We start from the raw sequence: 21967 nt of genomic DNA, 5'->3' as shown, positions 1-21967 counted from the left end.
AACAATCTAAAGTATTATTTCTGCTTCTGAATGTTCGTTGTGTTTGGAAACTATTAAGCTTCGAGAGATGTCTGGCTAAATGCAACATTAAAAATTAATGAAGCGAATCTTAAGAGGACATATGATACCTAAAATCATCTCATTTCAAAACCTCTCGTGAAATCTACTCCCTGTAAAATTATCACGTATGCTATTCTTCACGCATACACAGGCAACTGGGGCGGAATCCGATCTGTCTGCGTCCTGTGAAAAGCAAGCGCTGCTTCGGCAGGCAAGGGACAGAATAGGAAAAGTAAAGCAGTTCCCATAAAATACCTGTTTACATTCTGCATACCCCAAAAATAAGCCCTAGCATGATTTTCCAGGATTTTTGAGGATGCTCAAAATATAAGCCCTCCTCCAAAAATAAGCCCTAGTTACAGTTCATTAAAAAGTCAATTTAAATAGTGTCCAGGAAGCTATACATGTAAAAAAAAAGTACAATTAATTGGCATTAGAATGCAGCAGGACAGATAGGCTTATTTTCAGGGTAGGGCTTATTTTTGGGGAAAACAGGGACCACAGAGATAGAGAAGATATTTCCTGACACTTCTCATTGGCACCAAAAGGACAAAATATTCTTTTAGTTTACTACACACTGCTATCTCAGGCTATCTAGCAGAAATAGTCTCTCTGTGTGTATATATATGTATTATTATACAATGTCTTCCACAGGAGGTTCCCTCTACATTACTAGGGCCCCTTGACTAGTGCTCCTACCACTATCATAAAATAAAATACTCAATTAAATAGTGTAAGCAATATATACTCACGTACACATAAAACACAGTAATATTTCAGCAGTAATGTAACTAAAATTAATTCTGAAAACTAGAGTTATACTAGAAAGGTAGAAGCAATAAATAACATGTGATTTTACTATAAAGCACAACATGGTATTGCACCATTATATAGAAATCATATGAAAGAAATCATTTTCAAACACGAATGTAATGAAATAAACAGCACAACAAACTCTAATTCCCAGAGCGTGACATTTGTTGAAGATCAGATACAACTTAATTACAAAAAGAGTAACTGAAGGTTACTAATGTTTGTATTGTTTTCAACTCATATTCTGGAATTTAACCCCATTGAAACAACTTCTACAAACCCACGACTTGCAGTCACTTCACAGAAATCCGCAGAATACAGAAGGTTTAACTGCATAATTTTCTTAGACTCAGATCCTAAATTAGTAATAACCTTACAATGAAACAAGAAAAAGGGTTACACAGCCAAGGTCAAGTCCCACATAATGCACAAGCACGTACAATGCAATGAACACAACATGCGGGAGGCACCACGGGAGCCCAGAAAAACTGGGAACTTCATCAGAAGCACAGAGTTGCTTAATGAACTAAAATGCAAAGAGAGAGCATACAAGGAGAAACAATAAGTACTGGTATATCAAAGCATTGCCTGGGCATTTAGAGACAAAATCAGAAAGGCCAAAACGGGAGTGAGAACTACCCTTTTTTCCCCGAAAATAAGACCTACCCCAAAAGTAAGCCCTAGCATGATTTTTCAGGATTTTTGAGGATGGTCAAAATATAAGCCCTCCTCCAAAAATAAGCCCTAGTTACAGCTCATTAAAAAGTCCATTTAAATAGTGTCCAGGCAGCTATATAAAGTACAATTAATTGGCATTAGAATGCAGCAGGACAGATAGACCCCTCACCAAGAAAAGTAGACACTCCTACAACAAATAAAGATAATAGGGTCACAAGAAATTCACGCTGGAATTCAGGGTTTGAAGAGTTATCATGATGTTCCAGAATGGGATGATATAACTATATTTGAATAAATATTGATTTTTTTTGTTCAAGAATAAATTTAGATTGTTGTTCATGGCAAACTAAGACATCCCCTGAAAATAAGCCCTTAACGCGTCTTTTGCAGCAAAAATTAATATAAGACCCTGACTTATTTTTGGGGAAACAGGGTAGCTATGGACATAGATGGTAATAAGAAACAATTCCACAAAAAATGACAAGAGTAAAAAGGAGCTCAGAGAAAATCCAGGTGCACTGATGAATACAGAAGATGGCCTAAAAGTAGCACAGAAAGTACTGAAAACCTCTTTTGCCGAAATCTTCGCAAAGTCTGTTCCAAAACCTCTCCATCCATTGGCACAGTCAGAAAGAAAAGCCGCAATGTGGAGAAAAATGGGTTATAATTACTAATGTGTTCAAGGAGCCACATGGAGTTTTTGCAGGGCTGTGAAGGAAGCTCGCTGATGCGACCATCAGAAATGTGTGACAGATCTAGTTATAATGATATCTAGATGAATACCGGTAGCTGGGAGAGATCTCTGATATTAATACCACGATTTGGGCTACAGTAACAACCTTTTGTAACAAAAGCAAAAAGAGGATTGAGGAGCTATAGGTTGCTCAGGCTTGGTTCAGTCCCAGGGAAGATCATGGCATATGTGTGCAAAAATCACTTCCAAATACAAAGAGAACAGGAAAGTCATCAAGAATAGCCGGCACGTTTACCAAAAGCAAATCACGCTCCATCATTCGGGTTTTAAGATGAAAAGATTGGCTACGCAGCTGAGGATGAAGCAGTGGATGTAACACACATTGACCTTCTCAGGGCTCCTGACAACGTCTCTTGCAGTATAATTTGGAAGCTGAGAAAACTGAAGAACAGACTTGGTATGCACTGAATACATCAAAAATTGGCAGAAACACCACAGTGAAAAGGCAGCGATCAATATCTTGATGTCCAGTGTGTAGCAGGTTACCCCAAGGGCTGATGCTGGGACAAATATCATTCAACATCTTTAAGAATAACATGAATGATGCGACAGAAAACACGCTCAGCAAATCCGAGGGCAAGGCTAACTAGAGGGTGAGAATGGACACGCCAAACAGCAGAGCAGTGCAATGACACTTTGGAAAATTACAGGTGTACAACAACAGAAACCTCATGAAGGTCAACAAGGAGAAGCAGAAATTCTGCACCGGTGTAAGATAATGTGAGTGTCAAGAGGATGGATCAGACTCTGTTCAGTGGTGCCCAATGACAGGGTGAGGGGCAGCGGGCACAGACTGAAACACAGGAGGCTCCATGTGAACATGAGCAGAAACTTGTTTGCTGGGAGGTGCCAGAGCCTGGCCCAGGCTGCCCAGAGCGGGTGTGGAGTCTCCTGCTCTGAGACATTCAAACCCACCTGGACCCACCTGTGTGATCTGCTCTGTGACCCGGCGTGAGCAGCTGGGTTGGACTGGGGGATCTCCAGAGGTCCCTTCAACCCCAACCAGACTGGGATGCTGTAAGAATATTTATAAATTTTTGAAATATGTGATAAAAAGGAGGTCAGCACATGCTTGGTTGACCCATCACAGCATCACACCTGAAATACTTTTCTATGTCTAAAATAGGCTACATCATCATAGTCAGTAATATTATTTTCTGGTGTTGAGTCAGTCTGACTCTATCCGCACTATTAAATTCTTCCACAGAACACAGCAGCAACATTCAGAACATCTTTCAGAAATGTTCCTGTACTAACCGTGTAGAGAATATATGTGACCATCCGAGCCCCTGTCCCTCTTAGCAGGGAAATGGTGACGTTCTCTCACTGAGCTCTGGAGCTTAATAGAGGAATAATTTGGCTAAGATATTCCTCAAAACTGTTAATTTATCCTGCAGTTCCTTTGCTGGCTGAAGACTGAGAAGACTTTGGAGGAAGAAGCTGAGAGGGATATGATCAATGGGATCAATATGTCAGGGTGGGTGTCAGAGGATGGACCAGACTCTGTTCAGTGGTGCCCAACGCCAGGGTGAGGGGCAACGGGCACAGACTGAAACACAGGAGGCTCCATGTGAACATGAGCAGAAACTTGTTTGCTGGGAGGTGCCAGAGCCTGGCCCAGGCTGCCCAGAGTGGGTGTGGAATCTTCAAACCCACTTGGATACGAGTCTGTGTGATCTGCTCCGGTGACCATGTCCAGTATTGGGTCCTCAGTTCAGAAGACACGTTAAGAAAACAGCAAATGTCTGCAAGGCCAACAGTCAGGTTGGTCAGCACATAAACCTACAGAGCTTGCCAACGCTGGAAGCATTTCAACTGCTGAAGGGTAAACTAGAAAGAAATGTTACTGAGTAAATGTGATGTTAAACTTTAAATGGCCTTTCTTTCCTGAAAGGAGTTTACACCTGAAAAATTTTAACTTTTGCAGTTCATTGGAGCTCCATGCCGTTGTTAAGTACATAAAATTATGTTTAGTCATAGAACAGTATCCAAAAAGTGTCATATTTAGCCTTATGAGGGTGGTTTTTGTACAGCAGCACAAAATAGCTCCATCTATGGAGTTACAGAGCATAAGATGGGCCTAGTGTATCTTCAGGTCAGGTTTTTATCCCCAAACACTATGAAGGTGCCACTTTAATCTAGACAATGCACAACTTTCAGTATCATTTCTAGAGTTCATTGCCCTAATCCCATCTCTGACCGCTCTTTCGAGTCTGCCTTCCCCACATCAGACGTAACACTGTTCCTGATAACTTTAATTTCACCACGACCTTCAGCATTTTACCCAATATCTATACAATGTAAGATTTTACTACGCCCTCAAACACTGAGCTTATGCCACAGACCATTTATTATTCTCCCGCCAGCACTTATTTACCTTATGTATTTTTTTTCCCTAAGTTCACAGACTTCATTAGGGACCTTTGGTGCCCAGAGCGAAGATGCCTGTAAATAAACACCTTGTATAATGGGAGAAAGGTCGTGCATGTATCAAAGTGCCACTATAATTCCTATTTAACAGTGGTAACAGCCATCTTGCAATGTTTTTAGTTTCCAGGAGGCCCAATTATGTAAATCTTGGTTGATACTTTGCTTACCTGAGAGCACACATTCACTCAAAATAATGAATCACTGGAAGAATTATTTTTGAAGAACTCAAAACCACTTAGCAAACATTAAGGTTAGCGCATCCACGCTGTGCTTAGGTATTATTTTGAGGTATTATTATTTAAAAGGCATAAGGTAATGTGTTTGAAACCCTGAATGGGACCACTAGGGCCCTAAAAATGAAACAGGAAATGCAAGTGAGGAAAAACAGGTACGTGCTTGTTGGTCGCTCCAGGAATCACAGAATCACAGAAAGTACATTGGAATGAAAGAGAAGTACACTGGGTTGTTAAGAATATATTATTTAGTTTGGAAATCGAGCTGGTTTTAGCCCATGGGAGCCATCTTGTCATGGGGGGAGTAAAGTCAGGCTTCTAATATTTTATTGCATAGAAATAATCCCTGTGAGCACTGGAAATGCCAGAATGTTGTGCTTCCCTGTATGCCTTGTATTACTTAAGACTGAAAGTCTAAGTCTTGATTTGGCTTTTATGCAAATGCTTTGTGTCTTATGTCCTCCTGTATACTTGTACAAGGATATATAAGTTAGTTTTAAACTGCAGCTTGTGACCCCGAGTACAGATGCTCTCTTGAGCAAATGTTTTTTCACCAGAGAGTGGATATCCACAGCGGCTAGAAAAGGACTGATCAACTAAAGTAAACCTCAAATACACCAGTTTTTGAGTTTCTATGAAAACAGCGGATGTGGTTTTGCTGATTTTGTCTCTTAAAATCATTCAGGTTCAAAAAGACCTCTACGATCTTCAAGTCCCGTGTTAACTTAGGACTACACCCTCCATACACCGAGTTTTCTAAGAAAAAATGGCAGAAATTTGGCCATTTTTGCTTGCTCTATGCCACAGCATAGAGCAAGTGTCCTGTGTAAAAACATCTTCATGGTGGAGACATGGTGGAAGTTGGAAGGTGCTACTGGCTCCAGGTCACTGAGGACAATTGCATGACAGGTTTTGGGTTGCATTTCACACTTCTTGCCCCTTCTCGATTACAGAACCCCAGAATCCCAGAATGTCCAGGGTTGGAAGGGACCTGGAGAGCTCATCCAGTGCAATCCCCCCATGGAGCAGGAACACCCAGATGAGGTTACACAGGAAGGTGTCCAGGCGGGTTGGAATGTCTGCACAGAAGGAGACTCCACAACACCCTGGGCAGCCTGGGCCAGGCTCTGACACCCTCACCCCAAACAAGTTTCTTCTCATCTTTAAGTGGAACCTCCTGTGTTCCAGTTTGCACCCATTGCCCCTTGTCCTGTCCCTGGTTGTCACCAGAAGAGCCTGGCTCCATCCTCCTGACACTGCCCCTTTCCATATTGATCCCCAGGAATGAGTCCCCCCTCAGTGTCCTCTTGTCCAGCTCCAGAGCCCCAGCTCCCTCAGCCTTTCCTCACACGGGAGATGCTCCACTCCCTTCAGCATCTTCGTAGCTGCGCTGGACACCCTTGAGCACTTAACTCCTGAGTTTAGCACAGGAAACCTCATTGTGGAGCTAAATAAACGCGTTCTCAGGGCTCCCGCCTGAACTCCCGCTGCCTCACAAACATCGCGTCCCCCGCATGTCACAACCCCATCATGTCGCATTCCCCCCTCTCCGACATGTCACAACCCCATCATGTCACATTTCCCTCCCTTGGCCATGTCACAACCCCCCCATGTCACAACTTCCCCAACTGCCACAACCCCGCCATGTCCCCTCACAGGCCCGCGCAGGCGCCTCAGCCGCCCCGCCGGAGCGCATGCGCGCAGTGCCCGCCGCAGCCAGCGGCGCCGCTTCACTCGCTGAGCGGGCCCCGGTGCCCCCACAGCCGCCTCCCCACCCCCCCGGTACCGGCGGGCGAGCGTCCCTACCTGCTACCGCCATGCGCTGGCTCCTGCCGGGGAGCGCTTCTTCCTTCCGCGGCAGCCGGGAGGCCCAGTCGCCCATTCTGCCGATGGAGCTGCAGAGCGAGCGGAGGAGGCGCCGCGGCGCTGCCGGCATCGCCCCGAGGGCAGACGGGGAGCGGGAGCGGCCCCAGCGGCCGGTGGGACGGGGGGCGGCGGCGCGAGGGCGGCGCGAGGCCCCGGGGCCGCCCCCTGCCGGGGGGAGGCGGGAAGCGCCGCGTGTCCCGTGTCCCGTGTCCCGTGTCCGTCCGCACAGCGGCCCGGGGCGTCGGTCCCGCTGCTCCCGGGGGGTCGGGCTCTGCTCCCCAGGAACAAGCGCCAGGAGCAGAGGAAACGGCCTCAAGTTGCGCCAGGGGAGGTTGAGGTTGGATGTGGGAACAATTTCTTCCCCAAAGGGCTGTGGGGCATTGGAACAGGCTGCCCAGGGCAGTGCTGGAGTCACCAGCCCTGGAGGGGTTTAAAAGGTGTTTAGATGAGGTTCTTAGGGACATGGTTCAGTGCTAGTGTTAAGTTATGTTTGGACTCGATGATCCTGAGGGTCTCTTCCAACCAAAATTGTTCTGTTCTATGATTCTATTCTGTGATTAAGGCTGAGGGAGCTGGGGCTCTGGAGCTGGAGAAGAGGACACTGAGGGGGGACTCATTCCTGGGGATCAATATGGAAAGGGGCGGTGTCAGGAGGATGGAGCCAGGCTCTGCTGGTGACAACCAGTGACAGGACAAGGGGCAATGGGTGCAAACTGGAACACAGGAGGTTCCACTTGAATTTGAGAAGAAACTTGTTGGGGTGAGGGTGGCAGAGCCTGGCCCAGGCTGCCCAGGGGGTTGTGGAGTCTCCTTCTGTGCAGACATTCCAACCCGCCTGGACACCTTCCTGTGTAACCTCATCTGGGTGTTCCTGCTCCATGGGGGGATTGCACTGGATGAGCTTTCCAGGTCCCTTCCCGTCCCTGACACTCTGTGATCCCCAGGTGTATGTCCCCAGACGGTGTGTGCTCTGCAGGAGACGCCACCCTTCAGGTCACACCGGTCCCCCTGCTCAGGGAGTTTGTGTCGTCATTTGCGTGCGCCCACCCAAAAACATCCCTTTTTAAGCCTGACAGTGTTCAAGAAGAGACTGGACAATGCCCTCAGACACACGGTGTGAACTGTGGGGATGTCATTGTAGAGACAGGAGTTAGACTCGATAATCCTGGTGGGTCCCTTCCAGCTCAGGACATCCTGTGATTGTTTCCCTGAGCTCTGCTGCTGGAACTTGTTCCCAGGTTACTCTGGAATCACCTGCGTGATGTTCTCCTTGCTCTGGAGCCCCTTGCGCACTTGTACTCAGTTTGTTTTATTCCACGGGCTCTGCCTCAGTGCATATTGAACATAAAACACCATCAGGTTTGTAAAGGAAAACACTTAGAGAAACTAGAGCAACGTTTTGGTTTCCAAACAATTTAAGCTCGTTCTATGCATATGGTCAGTAGAAGGGAAATTTGTACAAAAGCCTGCAAAGGGAGTTTGTGAACTAGGCGGGAGTCTTGCTCGGAGAATTTCAGACTAAGGGAAAAGGCAATGCACAAGGCAGAAGAAGCAAAGAACTTATAGATACATACCAGTAATCTTATAAACTTATAGAACATGATGGTAATTTCAGTGCGAAATTCATCTGGAGGGTTTTGAAAAAGTGGGATTGCTGCTGAATGGGAGGAAAGATGATAAAATGACAGAGTAATACCCAGTCTGAGAGAACAGCCAGATAATTCTCTCAAAAAATGGTCTGGGACAACGGAACACGGTTCCATTCAGCTCATAATCAAGCTGGATTTTATACGGACATGATACTCTTGAGACAGAATTTAATTCATATTTATAAAGAAGCTGGATATGGCAATACTGAGAATTCCCAGATGCTTCTAAAAGAATCTAGAGAAGCAGGAAATTCATGTTTTAGGGGTCAGGCTTGCTTTACAATTCAAAATTCAGATGGGGACCTGAGAGGTAAGCTGTCCCAGCTCTGGTTTTAGCTTCACTGTTCTGTGCAAGGTGAACAACATCCTCTTTGAGCGCAAGTAGCCCCAAGGTTGCAGGCTATTTTTCAAGTTTAATTTTGATACATTTAGAATCAGATTGCAGTCCGTTTTTTGAAGTTTTGTTAAATTTTGATACATTTAGAATCACGGAGATGAGGACTGGAAAGGACCTCTGGTGACATCCAAAAGACTCTTGCCAAAACCTGAAGAAAATCTGCTAAATAATGAGTGAGTAGAGATGCATATGGTAACTAACTGATATTTTGACAGTACAAGTTAGTATGAATCAGAAATGCTCGGTCACAAAGTGTGAATTTTGTTTAAAACACGTTCACCTAATTAGCTGTTCTCTCACTTAGAGTCACGCTGCCATTTCCTGCCTTTGCATCACTAAGGTGATGACATCCAGTGGTTTTATACCGACCGTTTTTTGTTTCACCATATATATCTATGCACACTCCGCTCTCTGCCATCAATGTGTTTTTAAAAAACGCACCAGCTAATATCAGGATGGATGGCAAAGTAATTTTCCCCTAAGAATTAATCTACCCATGAGCCCGAATCTTTTCCCGCGAGCATCCTCACTGTCTCTTTGTGCACCGTTCCATTTTCATTGCCATGTTCCTTGCGCGAATCGAGGTCGGGCAGAAAAACAGACTCAGGTTTGGCTTTTCAGCCTCACGGGTGAAGTAACCGAGATCTTTTGGAGCCCTGATGCACAAAATAGACAAACCTGCTGATTTTCAGAAGTGCTTCTTGGCTCTGTGGAAACAGAATAGTTTTAAAATCAGATAAATCCCGCTTATGTTTCAGCGAAGTGTGGGCTGTCCTCTCATTCAGTGCGTTGAGATCTGGGTAGTCTGAAAATTGAATTCTAACTTGCAAACGTTTTCTTAAGACAGATTTGCCTGTCCAAGCAAGCAGCAGAACCTGATTATCTTTTGATGTATAATGTACCGTGCTTCACACTTAAACGTAGACTTTCTATATACCAACACATAGATTGAATTAAGGAGTATATCAGAAATAAGCCTGGCTTTAGGCACCTACACAGTGCTTGCATTCCCATGTTGTAATCATGGTATCCCCAGCACATCGATGTTACACCACGTGCTAAAAAACTTCAGGAAACCAGCGTGAAGAAGGAAAAATTGCTTATATTGGTCACCCTGTCCTAGGAACTTGCTCAAAACTTACACGATTTTCTCAAGGACCTGACATTTACTGAACATAATCCTTTCCTTTGGAGTTAAGTTTACTGGCTTTTGTAGTGTCATGGAGGCACCCCGAGGTTAGTTTAAGGGACAACAGGGTCCAAAACAACTTTTATGAAACCGGTGAGAAACAGGGTTTTAGCACTCCAGAAGTGACTTGAATACAGGTTCGGATATCAGTTGAGGAAAATTATTAAGGGGCAGCAACTAACACAACAGGAGGTCCACAATGTGCATGCATATGGCTTCACCAAAACAATGCCGGAGCCGTTTCTGTGTCCGGGAAGAGTCCACACTTGCCTGAGCACGGTGTGGGGTTATTTTAAAGAGATACACGTACTCGTAGTGAGTATGGAAAGTGTACACTCACGATTCTGTGAGGGTAAATTTACAATACACTCGCAATCCTGTGAGGAGAGATACACGTGCAAATGTGCACGGAATATTACACGTGCTTATGTGGAAGCACGGGAGGAAAATACACTCGCGATTATGCGAGGATTCATTTATACACGTGCTCGTATTGAGCACAGAAAGTACACATACATATGTGCACGGAAAGTAGATACACTGGCAATCCTGCGAGGGTTAATTTTACTCACACACGTGGCGGCAGGGCAAGCGGAGTCTCCGTCCCAGGAGGGGAACAGTGGCTTCTGGTGGCAGCGGCTCAGCTCGTAACTCCAAGAGATCGTGCGTAAGCCACACATCTCCACAAGCGTCCCGTTTTTTATAGGCTGATCAGATCTGACTGTGGGCATTCCAAAAGCTTCTCTGCACCCCCACACTGGCTGTGGGGTGCTCCTGAAACTTCCAAACATCTCCCACAATGGCCGTGGGTGCCCAGCGGCTTCCTGGCGCCTCCCTTCTCCTAACGGCCCTGGCCAGGGTGCTCTGGGGCCAAACAAAAGAAGCTGTTGGCCTTAAACAGCAGAGAGAGGGGGAGATGTGTCTACGCCTTTCATATCGAAGGATCTCGATATCAAAGGATATCGAGCATCTGCAAGTTTTGGTTCTGTCTTCACTGGAGCTTCACGGTGCATCTTTATAACAAGTCCCCACATGTTCATGCAAGCCAAGGTGGTGCAGGCACCTGCATTTTGGTGTCATCGAATCATTCGGGTTGGGAGGGACCTTCCAAGCCCATCCAGTGCCACCCCTGCCATGAGCAGGGACATCTTCACCAGCTTAGGTTGAGGAAGTTGAGGTGGGGTTGAAGTTGGGTCAAGGAGGTTGAAGAGGTTGAGGTTGAGTGCAGGAGGTTGAGTTGAAGAGGTTGAGGTTGGGTTTGTGGAATCTTGGAAGGGTTTGGGTTGAAGGGACCTTTAATGCTCCCCCAGTTCCCCCTGCCATGAGCAGGGACATCTTCACCAGCTCAGGCTGCTCAGAGCCCCGTCCAGCTTGGCCTGGGATGTCTCCAGGGATGGTTCATCCACCAGTATTCCACCAAGCAAGCATCTGAAATATCGAAGGAGGGAGGGAGAGAGAGAGGGGATTGCATTCTGCCACATGTAGTTTAGGGATAGATGCGTTTTTCTCATATAGCGAAATTTTTTGTATCTCGAAACCAGTAAAGCCCCATGTAACCTTCTCCATGGTGACACTGATCATAGAGCCAGGTTTGGGCTGCTGGAAAAACAATCTTTTTTGTTTTAATTTGAAAATGTGCAGTGAAAGATCCTCCACAGGCTTTAGTGGATTATTCAGCGCTCGATTACTGTTAAAAAAATGCACCTTATTTTTAGGTTAGCTTCAGCTCCCACCCATTAAACCTTAGCTTATCTTTCCTAGAATGAAGAGATTTATATTATCCAGTCTTAGTTATCCAGACTTAACTGTGGTCACCCCTCAAGATAAACAGGACTCTGGGAGTTCATCACCATGAACCATTTTCTAATTCTTTAAATATCGGCATTGCACTCCTCTGGGCCCTCTCCAGGTTTTCAAATCACATTTCCTGATCCTTTTTTTCACTTTGATGATGATGTGAATAATCAATACGACATTCCGGTGGTTTCTTCGTTCGTGCTTGGGTTCGCATTCATCTACCCAAGGGCAATGTTGAACCTTCCAGCCTCAGAGCTACGCTGCTGATTTCCAAGGGCTTTTCAGGAATTCATTACCAATGTATAAAAATATATAGATGATTTTGGCAGATATATAGAAAATTAAATTGCTGGTATAGACTTGTGCCAATCCCTTGTCTCTGTCACTACCGCTCCTGCAGTTTTTGGGTCAGCAGCCAGCAGTTGAAAATCAATTTCGATGTTCTCCTCCATAACTGATAAAAATGTCAAAGAATGGAGTTCAGGACTGACATGACATCACTGCAAACACACTGACCCTGTGATGATTGCCTCATTTTAATCACATTTTGTGACCGGTTGGGTAACGAGATCGCTGAAAAAAACCACATCTTTTCATCAGAACAAACCCACTGCTCTGGTTTTAGCGAAAAAAGAAGACATGAACTGGTTCTAAGTGTTTTCCAATCAAGGGAACTGGAGGCTTTGAAGTGCCACGATTCTTTTTGGAAACAAGACCTGAATTTCTGTATCAACAGCTGTGTTACCCAGAAGGACAGTGAAGCTGATAATACAGCAAGGAAATCTCCACCAGACAGTTTCTAGAGAGAGGTGTGAAGATTAATCAGTCGTTCATCCCCCTTCCATTTGGGATCTAGATGAGCATTTTGATACAGATTAAGCTCCATAAATTATACTAAAAAAATAGGGCTGACGTAGAAGAGCCCTCAGCACTGTGCTTCAGAGTAATCCAGTGATTGACAGAGAGATGTCAAAAACAAGGGGCAATTTAATAGAACAGATTCGGCCGAACGCAATGGGGAGAAGGTGAAAATGCAGGATACAAGGTGCCTCTTCCTACAGGTTATTTTTCCATCACGCTGTAGCAATTATGGGGAAAAAAAAGGCTAATGCAACAAGCGAGCTTCTGCAAATTTTGGTTCTGTCCTCACTGGAGCTTTGCGGTGCATCTTTATAACAAGTCCCCACATGTTCATGCAAGCCAAGGTGGTGCAGGCACCTGCATCTTGGTGTCATCGAATCATTCGGGTTGGGAGGGACCTTCCAAGCTCATCCAGTGCCACCCCTGCCTTGAGCAGGGACATCTTCACCAGCTCAGGTTGAGGAAGTTGAGGTGGGGTTGAAGTTGGATCAAGGAGGTTGAAGAGGTTGAGGTTGAGTGCGGGAGGTTGAGCTGAAGAGGTTGAGGTTGGGTTTGTGGAATCTTGGAAGGGTTTGGGTTGAAGGGACCTTTAAAGCTCCCCCAGTTTCCCCTGCCATGAGCAGGAACATCTTTACCAGCTCAGGTTGCTCAGAGCCCCGTCCAGCTTGGCCTGGGATGTCTCCAGGGATGGTTCATCCACCAATATTTCTGCCTGTGAAACAGATTTTGAGCTCTCAGGGTGGGCACTGAAGAGCTGGTCAATCCAAGACTCGATTTCTTTGCTGCGCATAAGTGTTTAACACCATTCGTGATGCTCTGGGGAACATCACCAGCGCTTCAGGTTCTCCTGCAGGTTCATGATGATCTCTCAAGCATCTTGGGTCATCTCTGCAAGTTCCACACAGCCATCTCTGATACTGTAGAGCATTTCAAAGGGTTTTCAGCTTCCAGATGGGAAAAACGTCCTACCAACCATGTGAGGAGAGCGATTCAGCTGAGAAATGATCACCGGTTTAGGAGCTCATCCACTCCAACGACTATCAAACAGAAAACCACTGCCTGTCTTCAGAGTTCAGGTGCCCCAAGCATGTGTAGACACCTAAAACATCTCCAAATCTTGACCCAAATCCAGGCAAAAAAAGTCAAAGGCCTTTGTTGTCAAAGAGCTTTGTGCAGGGCGCTGTGTCACCGCTGACTTTGTCCCCAGCAGAGATACAAACATCTGCTAGAACTGAATTAACACTCTGCAGCTTTGTAGCCCAAGAGTTAGCTAGTTAGTTAGTTAATTACTTAATTAATTAGTTAATTAATTAATTAGTTAATTAGTTGGTTAGTGGTCTTGCATGGCCTGGCTTCCCCCAGCTCCATCAGTTCCTGGGTTTCAAAGAAGTTACCAGCAGCTATAGCTGGTTTTTAAATCAAGGTTTCCCACTGTGGTACCAAATATTCTGTAGGTCAAGTTCCAGTTAATGAGAGGGCAAATTAGTATATTCAGTGTGCTGCACACAGCAGCCTAGATCATCATTAGCATCTTTTCCTGCCTAAAATCTGAATTTTTAATACAGATTTCACTACTTGGAAGTATCATGGCACAGCCTTTCTCTCAGTAAAACTGTAGCTTCGCTAATAAATTTCTCAATAAATGTTTTCTGTACCGTTCACTTTATTTTTGTGTTTTTATCACCCTGAATTCTCATTTTGCAGAATGAACTTTATGAACAGAAATAAATCACCGCAGATATGGGCAGAGAAAAATAGTTTGGGGTAGGACTGATACCACCTAAATTTAGCTATTTAGAAGCTGGGAATCCCATCCACGCTGGGCATCATTTTGTGTAGCAAACAAAGGAAGAGTAGAACCTTAAAACATCATTCATCCCATCTTAAAATAGGAGAGTGGAGCCGATAGATAGAGGTTTATTTCATTCAACTCACATCAAGTGCCCCGGTGAGTAGCATAAAGTAGATAACTTGATTTTTTGATAACTGAAATGAGGCAGAAATTGATTATTTACGTATGAAAAAAACTCAGTTTTAAAGCAAATTTCAACCCCATATAATGTTACTCATATTATGTTGGCATTGTCATTCCAAAATTAATTGACTATTTAGCACAATACCCTTCACATTCCCCATTGTAAGGAGTATTTTCCTTACTGATCTCATAGTCCTTGGTACTTATTCCCTACCTTACTAAGACCTTTTTTATTCTTGAATCCCAACTTCATATTTGCTAAAATATGTCTTTTTCAAGTTCTTCCAAGTAATTTAAGGTCTTAAGCATGTCCAAATAAATCCATACAAATGACTAAAGTATATTAAGGACTTTTATTTATTTAAACTGTTGATAGTAAAGAAATAAGCAGAGATAACACATAAACTGTCCCTATAATTTGGGGTAATATTTCACCAAGCCAACAGCACAGTCCATTGCTCTGCTGGAGGTACTGATGTGATCTAGCTTAAAAATACAAATAAATGGTGTATAACTGGATTTCCTTTATAATCTCCCATAATAAATTCTGCAGATGACACAGAGTATCTTCAAAACCTGTAAAAATATCACTTCTGTAAATAAAGAGAGGGTATTTTTTCCTAGCGGGACGACTTGTGATAGATTAGATAGCGGAAAAAGAGTATTTCATATCACCCAACACATATTTTTGGCAACCTGTTATGCTGATATGCATAGATACGCGCTTGGTCAAAATATTGTGGATTGCTTTGTGATTCTGTTCGCATCTGACAGCAAAACCACACAATAAAAAGGGAAAAATAAATCCAACAGCTAATGGAATCAATTAAGTTTTTTGGTGGAAAATTATGCAATGTAAACACGCTCCGCTGGTGGTTTGAAATGTGTGTCTAGTAGATTCCTCGGCTTTGTCAGTCGGTGCTGGTTTGAACGCAGGGGCACTGATGACTTTATAAAAGCAAATGACAGAGTTGTTTACACTGCCCTACTAAAGGAAATAATCATATTTAATAGTGCTGGTTTCCCATACAAGGCTAAAAAAAACCTCCAACTCTTGTGCTATATGCTGTAATAAGCTTTTTATAAATGTGCTCATGTGGTGCTCGGCAGAGCCTGCTGTGCCAATACTATAAAACTGAAAGGGAGTTTCATAAGCTTTAAGTGCTATCGTGTATTGTCATCCAGCAACATTTCCCTGTTATTAATAAACTTTGTAAGAAATACGCAGGCAAAAGATTAAAAATACATGTACGATATGATCCATGGTAACAAAAGCTGGTGTTGTCTGGACTGCTTGTTTATTTGGTTGCCATAAATGAGATGTTTTAAGGAGTACAGTGAATATGATTGAATGGATGAGCTTTCCCTCCAGGCCCTGCTTTGCCTTGCCCAGCATCTTTCCAGGGATGCAGGTCCAGGGATGCAGGACTGGGGATGCAAGTCCAGGAATGCTCGGCCAGGGATGCTGGATCAGGGATGCAGGACCAGGGATGCTGGTCTGGGGATGCTGGTCCGGAGATGCAGGACCAGGGATGCAGGACCAGGGATGCTGGACCAGGGATGCTCGTCCAGGGATGCAGATCCCGGGATGCAGAATCAGGGTTGCAGGACTAGAGATGCTGGTCCAGGGATACTGGACCAGGGATGCTGGTCTGGGGATGCTGGACCAGGGATGCTGAACCAGGGATGCTGGTCTGGGGATGCTCGTCCAGGGATGCTGGACCAGGGATGCTGGTCTGGGGATGCTCATCCAGGGATGCTGGACCAGGGATGCTCATCCAGGAATGCAGGTCCAGGGATGCAGGATCAGGGATGCAGGACTAGGGATGCTGGACCAGGGTTGCTGGTCTGGGGATGCTCATCCAGGGATGCTGGACCAGGGATGCAGGTCCAGGGATGCAGGACCAGGGATGCAGAATCAGGGATGCAGGACCAGAGATGCTGGTCCGGGGATGCTGGACCAGGGATGCTGGTCTGAGGATGCTGGACCAGGGATGAAGGATCAGGGATGCAGGACTAGGGATGCTGGACCAGGGTTGCTGGTCTGGGGATGCTCATCCAGGGATGCTGGACCAGGGATGCGGGTCCAGGGATGCTGGACCAGGGATGCAGATCCAGGGATGCAGGACCAGGGATGCTTGTCCAGGGATGCAGCACTGGGGATGCTGGTTCAGGAGTCCTGGACCAGGGATGCAGGTCCAGAGATGCTGGACGAGGGATGCTGGACCAAGGATGCTGGTCCAGGGATGCAGGATCAGGGCTGCTGGACCAGGGATGCAGGTCCAGGGATGCAGGTCCAGGGATGCTGGACCAGGGATGCAGGATCAGGGCTGCTGGACCAGGGATGCAGGTCCAGGGATGTAGGTCCAGGGATGCAGGTCCAGGGATGCAGGCTGCTTCCCTGAGCCCTCTCGTGGGCTCCTTCCTCCACTGCAGCAGGCAATTAGTGGGCTCCGAGATGATGATCTTTACATAACGTGAGCCATTTCTTCAACTCCATGCATAAGAAAAGCATGTTAAAATAAAATCCTGGTATTTCATTAAAGATGATGAGGAATTTTTACGCCTTTGACCACGGATATCTTATTTTTGCTCTGGCATCCAGCAATAACAGTGATTATTGAATTGCAACACAGAAAGCTCCTCTGGGAATAGATGTGCAGCACGGCCTGTCATTGCTTAGCAAAATGCACTCAGGTGCTGATGTAAATGGAAAGGTTGTATGTTTGAGAGAGTTTCACTGGAGGAATCATAATAAAATGGATTAAGAAACACCTGAAATGCTTCTTGGTTTTAAACAAAAATATCAGGATATTTCCTGACAGCATCTGGATTCCTGAGGAAAATTAAATGCCAGGTAATATTCTATCTGGATGAAAATAAATGAGCAGCGTATGTAAAATATATCTGAGTGCCTATTAAATTATCTTCTTCATCATCCACTGAATGTACTGACTTTTGATTCCATTCTTTATTGGAATTGCTACACAATATATTACCATGCAGTGCGTACTGGAAGACGCATGTCCATATCACCAAAGATACTTAAATATTGAAATTGTGCTGGTATGGAGATATTTTAGTTCCAGGGGAATTTGTGGGACTTTGTCACCTCTTCTGCCCCCAGGAACTTACACTCCAAACCTGGGGATAACTTTTTATGGACAAACTGGACAGAGCAAAACTTAGAGCCAACGTGCATGGATCAAGCAAAGGTCATGACTTTCAGCAGCAACATTCTTGGATGATGACGGGTCCTACAGCTGGAGTCATAAAAAATGCAACATTTGTCATATCTCTGTAATTGCAGTCCCTTGGCATCTTCTATTCTGAGTGTGGGAGGTTATAAATACTGTTGATGAGTCAGCATTTGCGTTAGACTTCTTGGTCTTTACTAGTCGTGTTTGCACTACTTATTCATGTTGTCACTGTTCATCAACATGAACTTTCGTCCAAGTGGAGGAGATTTATAATGAAGTCTGGGGGACATTTGCCTTTAGTTCAATTAATGCCAATTTAGACCCTTCTTTTATGAAGGTTTTTTTTTAATTGCTTTCCCTTTTCATTAAAAGACACAAAAGAAGAGCAAGATGATACAGTTTTTACCTGTCTTTGGGGAGGGCAAGTCCCTTCCAATATTCTCCAGGATAGCTGGAAAGAGGCAAAAATCCCAGTTTAGGGATGAGCAGTTCTGGCACAATTACCAAGAGACGACACTTCCATCCTTAAAATAAGCCCCCCAACATAAGTGATAATTTAACATACCTCATACCATCTGCTTGCAGAGATGCGCAAGCTGCTCCCAAAGAAGTCAATGGGAAATGCATTTTTCCTATTATTTTACACATTCCAGGATCTGACTCGATGTCAGGAAAGCGCGCAATAGTCACCCTTCCCCAAAGACAAATACCACTTGTACTGGAGAGAAGAACAACCACTGCAACACCCACCATTCCTCCTCCTCCTCCTCCCTCCGCTCGTCACAACCTGCCAGATGGAAATACAGACATTGCAGAGCGCTCTGCTGGTTAAAAAGCAGATGGGGAAGGAAGGTTTCAGAAATACAAGTCATAGGGCTCCTGGCAGCAGCTTTATCCACCGTGAGTTCCCATCTTGAACACTTTTACTGATCTGGATTTCACCTCCAGAAATGTGTTGGTGGGCAGGATACGTGCTAACACATGCAAGCAGCGTTTGAGGCCAGAGAAAGGATTGAGCTCTCTGCTTCCTGTATAGAATCATAGAATTGTTTTGGTTGGAAAAGACCTTTAAGATCATTGAGTCCAACCATAAACCTCACACTGGCACTACCCCGTGTCCCTGAGAACCTCATTTCCATGTCTGTCCAGCCCTCCAGGGCTGGTGACTCCAGCACTGCCCTGGGCAGCCTGTTCCAATGCCCCACAGCCCTTTGGGGAAGAGATTGTTCCCCACATCCAACCTCAACCTCCCCTGGCGCAACTTGAGGCCGTTTCCTCTGCTCCTGGCGCTTGTTCCTGGGGAGCAGAGCCCGACCCCCCTGGCTCCAAGCTCCTTTCAGGCAGTTCAGAGATCAGAAGGTCTCCCCTCAGCTCCTGTTCTCCAGCTGAACCGCCCAGGTCCCTCAGCCGCTCCCATCACACTTGTGCTCCAGCCCCTCACCAGCTCCGTTCCCTTCTCTCAACTCGCTCCAAGTGACTGAGCCTTGCAAAGGTATTTCTGTGTCTGGGTCTTCTGCAGCCTCCCCTCAGCGTCACTGGGGCTCAGGTCCAGCCTTGTCAGGACAGCACGGACTCCACTGAGCAATCTCCTCTTTCTGATGAAGCCACTCACAAACTTCTGTAGAATAGTTTGAGAATAAGCCAAACATCCCATGACACTTCCCCAGAACTTTCTCTTGGCTTAGAATTACGAGTGGGTTTGGTTGGAAGGGACGTTTGGGTGTCTCCACTCAAACCTACACTCAAAGTAGGGCCAGCTTAGCCCAGATTGCTCAGGGTCTTGTTCCCTTGGGTTTTGGGTATTGCCAAGGATGACGGTTCTACTGCCTCTCTGGGTCATTGTCCCAATGTTTGACCACCCTCATAGTGGAGATTTTTTCCCATACATAAAACCAGAACCTCTCTTGTTGCAGCTTGTGTGCATTCAAATCTTATCCTTTCTCTGTGTACCTCCAAGAAGAGTTTTGCCTCATTTTCTCAACATCTTCCTTTAAGGTGGCAATAAAATCTCCACCCAACCTTTTCTTAACGCTGAACAAACCCAACTCCTTCAGCCTCTCTTTAAATGGCATGTGCTCCATTTTTCTGAGCATATTGATTTGCCAAAGGGCTCACTGAAGTTCATTGGCATCTTTCTTGCTGGCTGAGGAGTCTAGAAAGTGGACGCAGTTCCCCGGATGGGATTTTACACATGTGAAATGATGGAATTTGTTTAATTCTTTTTCATTTCCTAACAACTCCTTACATTCACTTGAAGGGTATTTTTTTTAATTTCCTACTGGACAGTGGGTTTCTGATAGTTTTGTGGCCCTGTCTGCCATAGCTCTAAGATCACATCTCCACCAACACCACCTCACTCCGCTCCAGTACTTACCAGCATTTGAGAGCTGCTTTTCCCCTTCTGCTCTGAACCTCAACTCCCGTTTCATCATTCAGCCCCTTGGTGCTACAAGATTCCTGCAACTGGTTTTCATTTGCACAACCTCAAATAACCCAATATCGTCAACAAATATGTCACCCATATCATCCAGTTTGCTCAGCAGTCCCCTTCCCAGCACTAGGGTGCTGTTAACAATCCACCGCTCTTGCAAAACGCTTTGTTGCTCGTCTCTTAGTTGGTGACAAACCAGATACATCTTATGCCATCTCATGCCCATGGCAGCTCGCTCATCTTCATGGCATTTGGTAAGGACCTTTGAAAGGTCACACACATAACACGGCCACATTAGTGTCCTCGTTGGTCCTGGCGAAGAGCTCTTGCAGTTTTGCTAAGCCAGACTTCAGCCTGCAAAACCCGTGCGGACTCTTCCCCAACTTCATGCACTTAACCTTTCTGTTCTGTGTTATAATTACCAGCAATTTCCTCTGTGCAAACAGTTTGGATTCGAGTTCCTTTGGCATTCTTTGACATATACTCTATGGCCTGAAATTATTCATTGTACACCCTGGTCCTCCCTTGTCCCCTCGTACTGCCTGGCAGGCTCCTTAATCCAGTCGTGTTTGGAAAAGGATTGATAATTTGTTCGTGCACTTAGGAAGTTGTTCTTCAAATCTTTTAGTCTACCTTTGTAATAGAATGTGTGCTCTCTATTTTTTCCTTGTTTGAACACCAAGTCTTCTTACTTGTAAGAGCCTCCTTCACTCTGATCTTTAATTACAGTAGCTTTCTTCTGGTCTTTTTAAAGTCTTTTTTCATACACTCTGTGTATCTTCTCTGAGCCTTTAATATGGTGTCTTTAAACAATAGCTCTGCTGCTTGCAAACATTTCACCCAGTCGTAGCTCGTACTAATTTCCTTTTAACAAGTTGCCTTATTTTCCGTAGGACTCCTTTTTAAATCCAAGACTGTGCTGCTGATATTTCAGGCTTTCTTGTTCCTGCAACAATACTGAATCTCAGTATATTACAGCTTCTCGTACAGAGAGTCTCTTTGATAACAACATAGTGAATCTGAGCTGCACCAGGAGCTCCTTCCCCAATGAATACAGCTCCAAGAAATATTTCTTCCCAGGAATCTAAAAATTTACCTTCAGCATCAAGTTTGAACATTATATTTATCCAGTATATGTGACTTTTCCCCTTTTTATTGCATTTTGTACACTCACAGCACCTCTGGTCTCCTTTAGGACGTCTTGGGCAGTGTCACTACCCTGGCCAAGCTCTATCCTCCTCTTTGATGTGGTATTTCAGTTTGTTGGCATCGCTATTACTTGCTGACACAGTTAACTTACTTCACAGAATCACAGAATCCCAGAATGTGAGGGGTTGGAAGGACCCGGAAAGCTCATCCAGTGCAATCCCCCCATGGAGCAGGAACACCCAGATGAGGTTACACAGGAAGGTGTCCAGGCGGGTTGGAATGTCTGCACAGAAGGAGACTCCACAACCCCCCTGGGCAGCCTGGGCCAGGCTCTGACACCCTCACCAGGAACAAGTTTCTTCTCATATTTCAGTGGAACCTCCTGTGTTCCAGTTTGAACCCATTGCCCCTTGTCCTGTCACTGGCTGTCACCAGAAGAGCCTGGCTCCATCCTCCTGACACTCCCCCTTTCCATATTGATCCCC

General features: G+C 45.2%; 1 protein-coding gene across 1 annotated transcript in view; it reads right to left on the bottom strand.

The window, feature by feature from the left end:
- Nucleotides 1-6919, bottom strand: part of MSRA (methionine sulfoxide reductase A) — a 296935-nt gene extending 290016 nt beyond the window's left edge. The window contains exon 1 of the mRNA XM_080342314.1: nucleotides 6775-6919. Within this exon, the coding sequence (XP_080198440.1) occupies nucleotides 6775-6904 (130 nt within the window). The 5' untranslated portion in view covers nucleotides 6905-6919. The remainder of the gene's footprint in view (nucleotides 1-6774) is intronic.
- Between the last annotated feature and the right edge of the window lie 15048 nt (nucleotides 6920-21967).

The sequence above is a fragment of the Nesoenas mayeri genome, assembly GCF_963082525.1.
Source record: "Nesoenas mayeri genome assembly, chromosome: 3".
In the NCBI taxonomy this organism is placed as follows: domain Eukaryota; kingdom Metazoa; phylum Chordata; class Aves; order Columbiformes; family Columbidae; genus Nesoenas; species Nesoenas mayeri.
The sequence above is the reverse complement of the archived record's forward strand: the minus strand, read 5'-3'. Positions and strand labels throughout refer to the sequence as shown.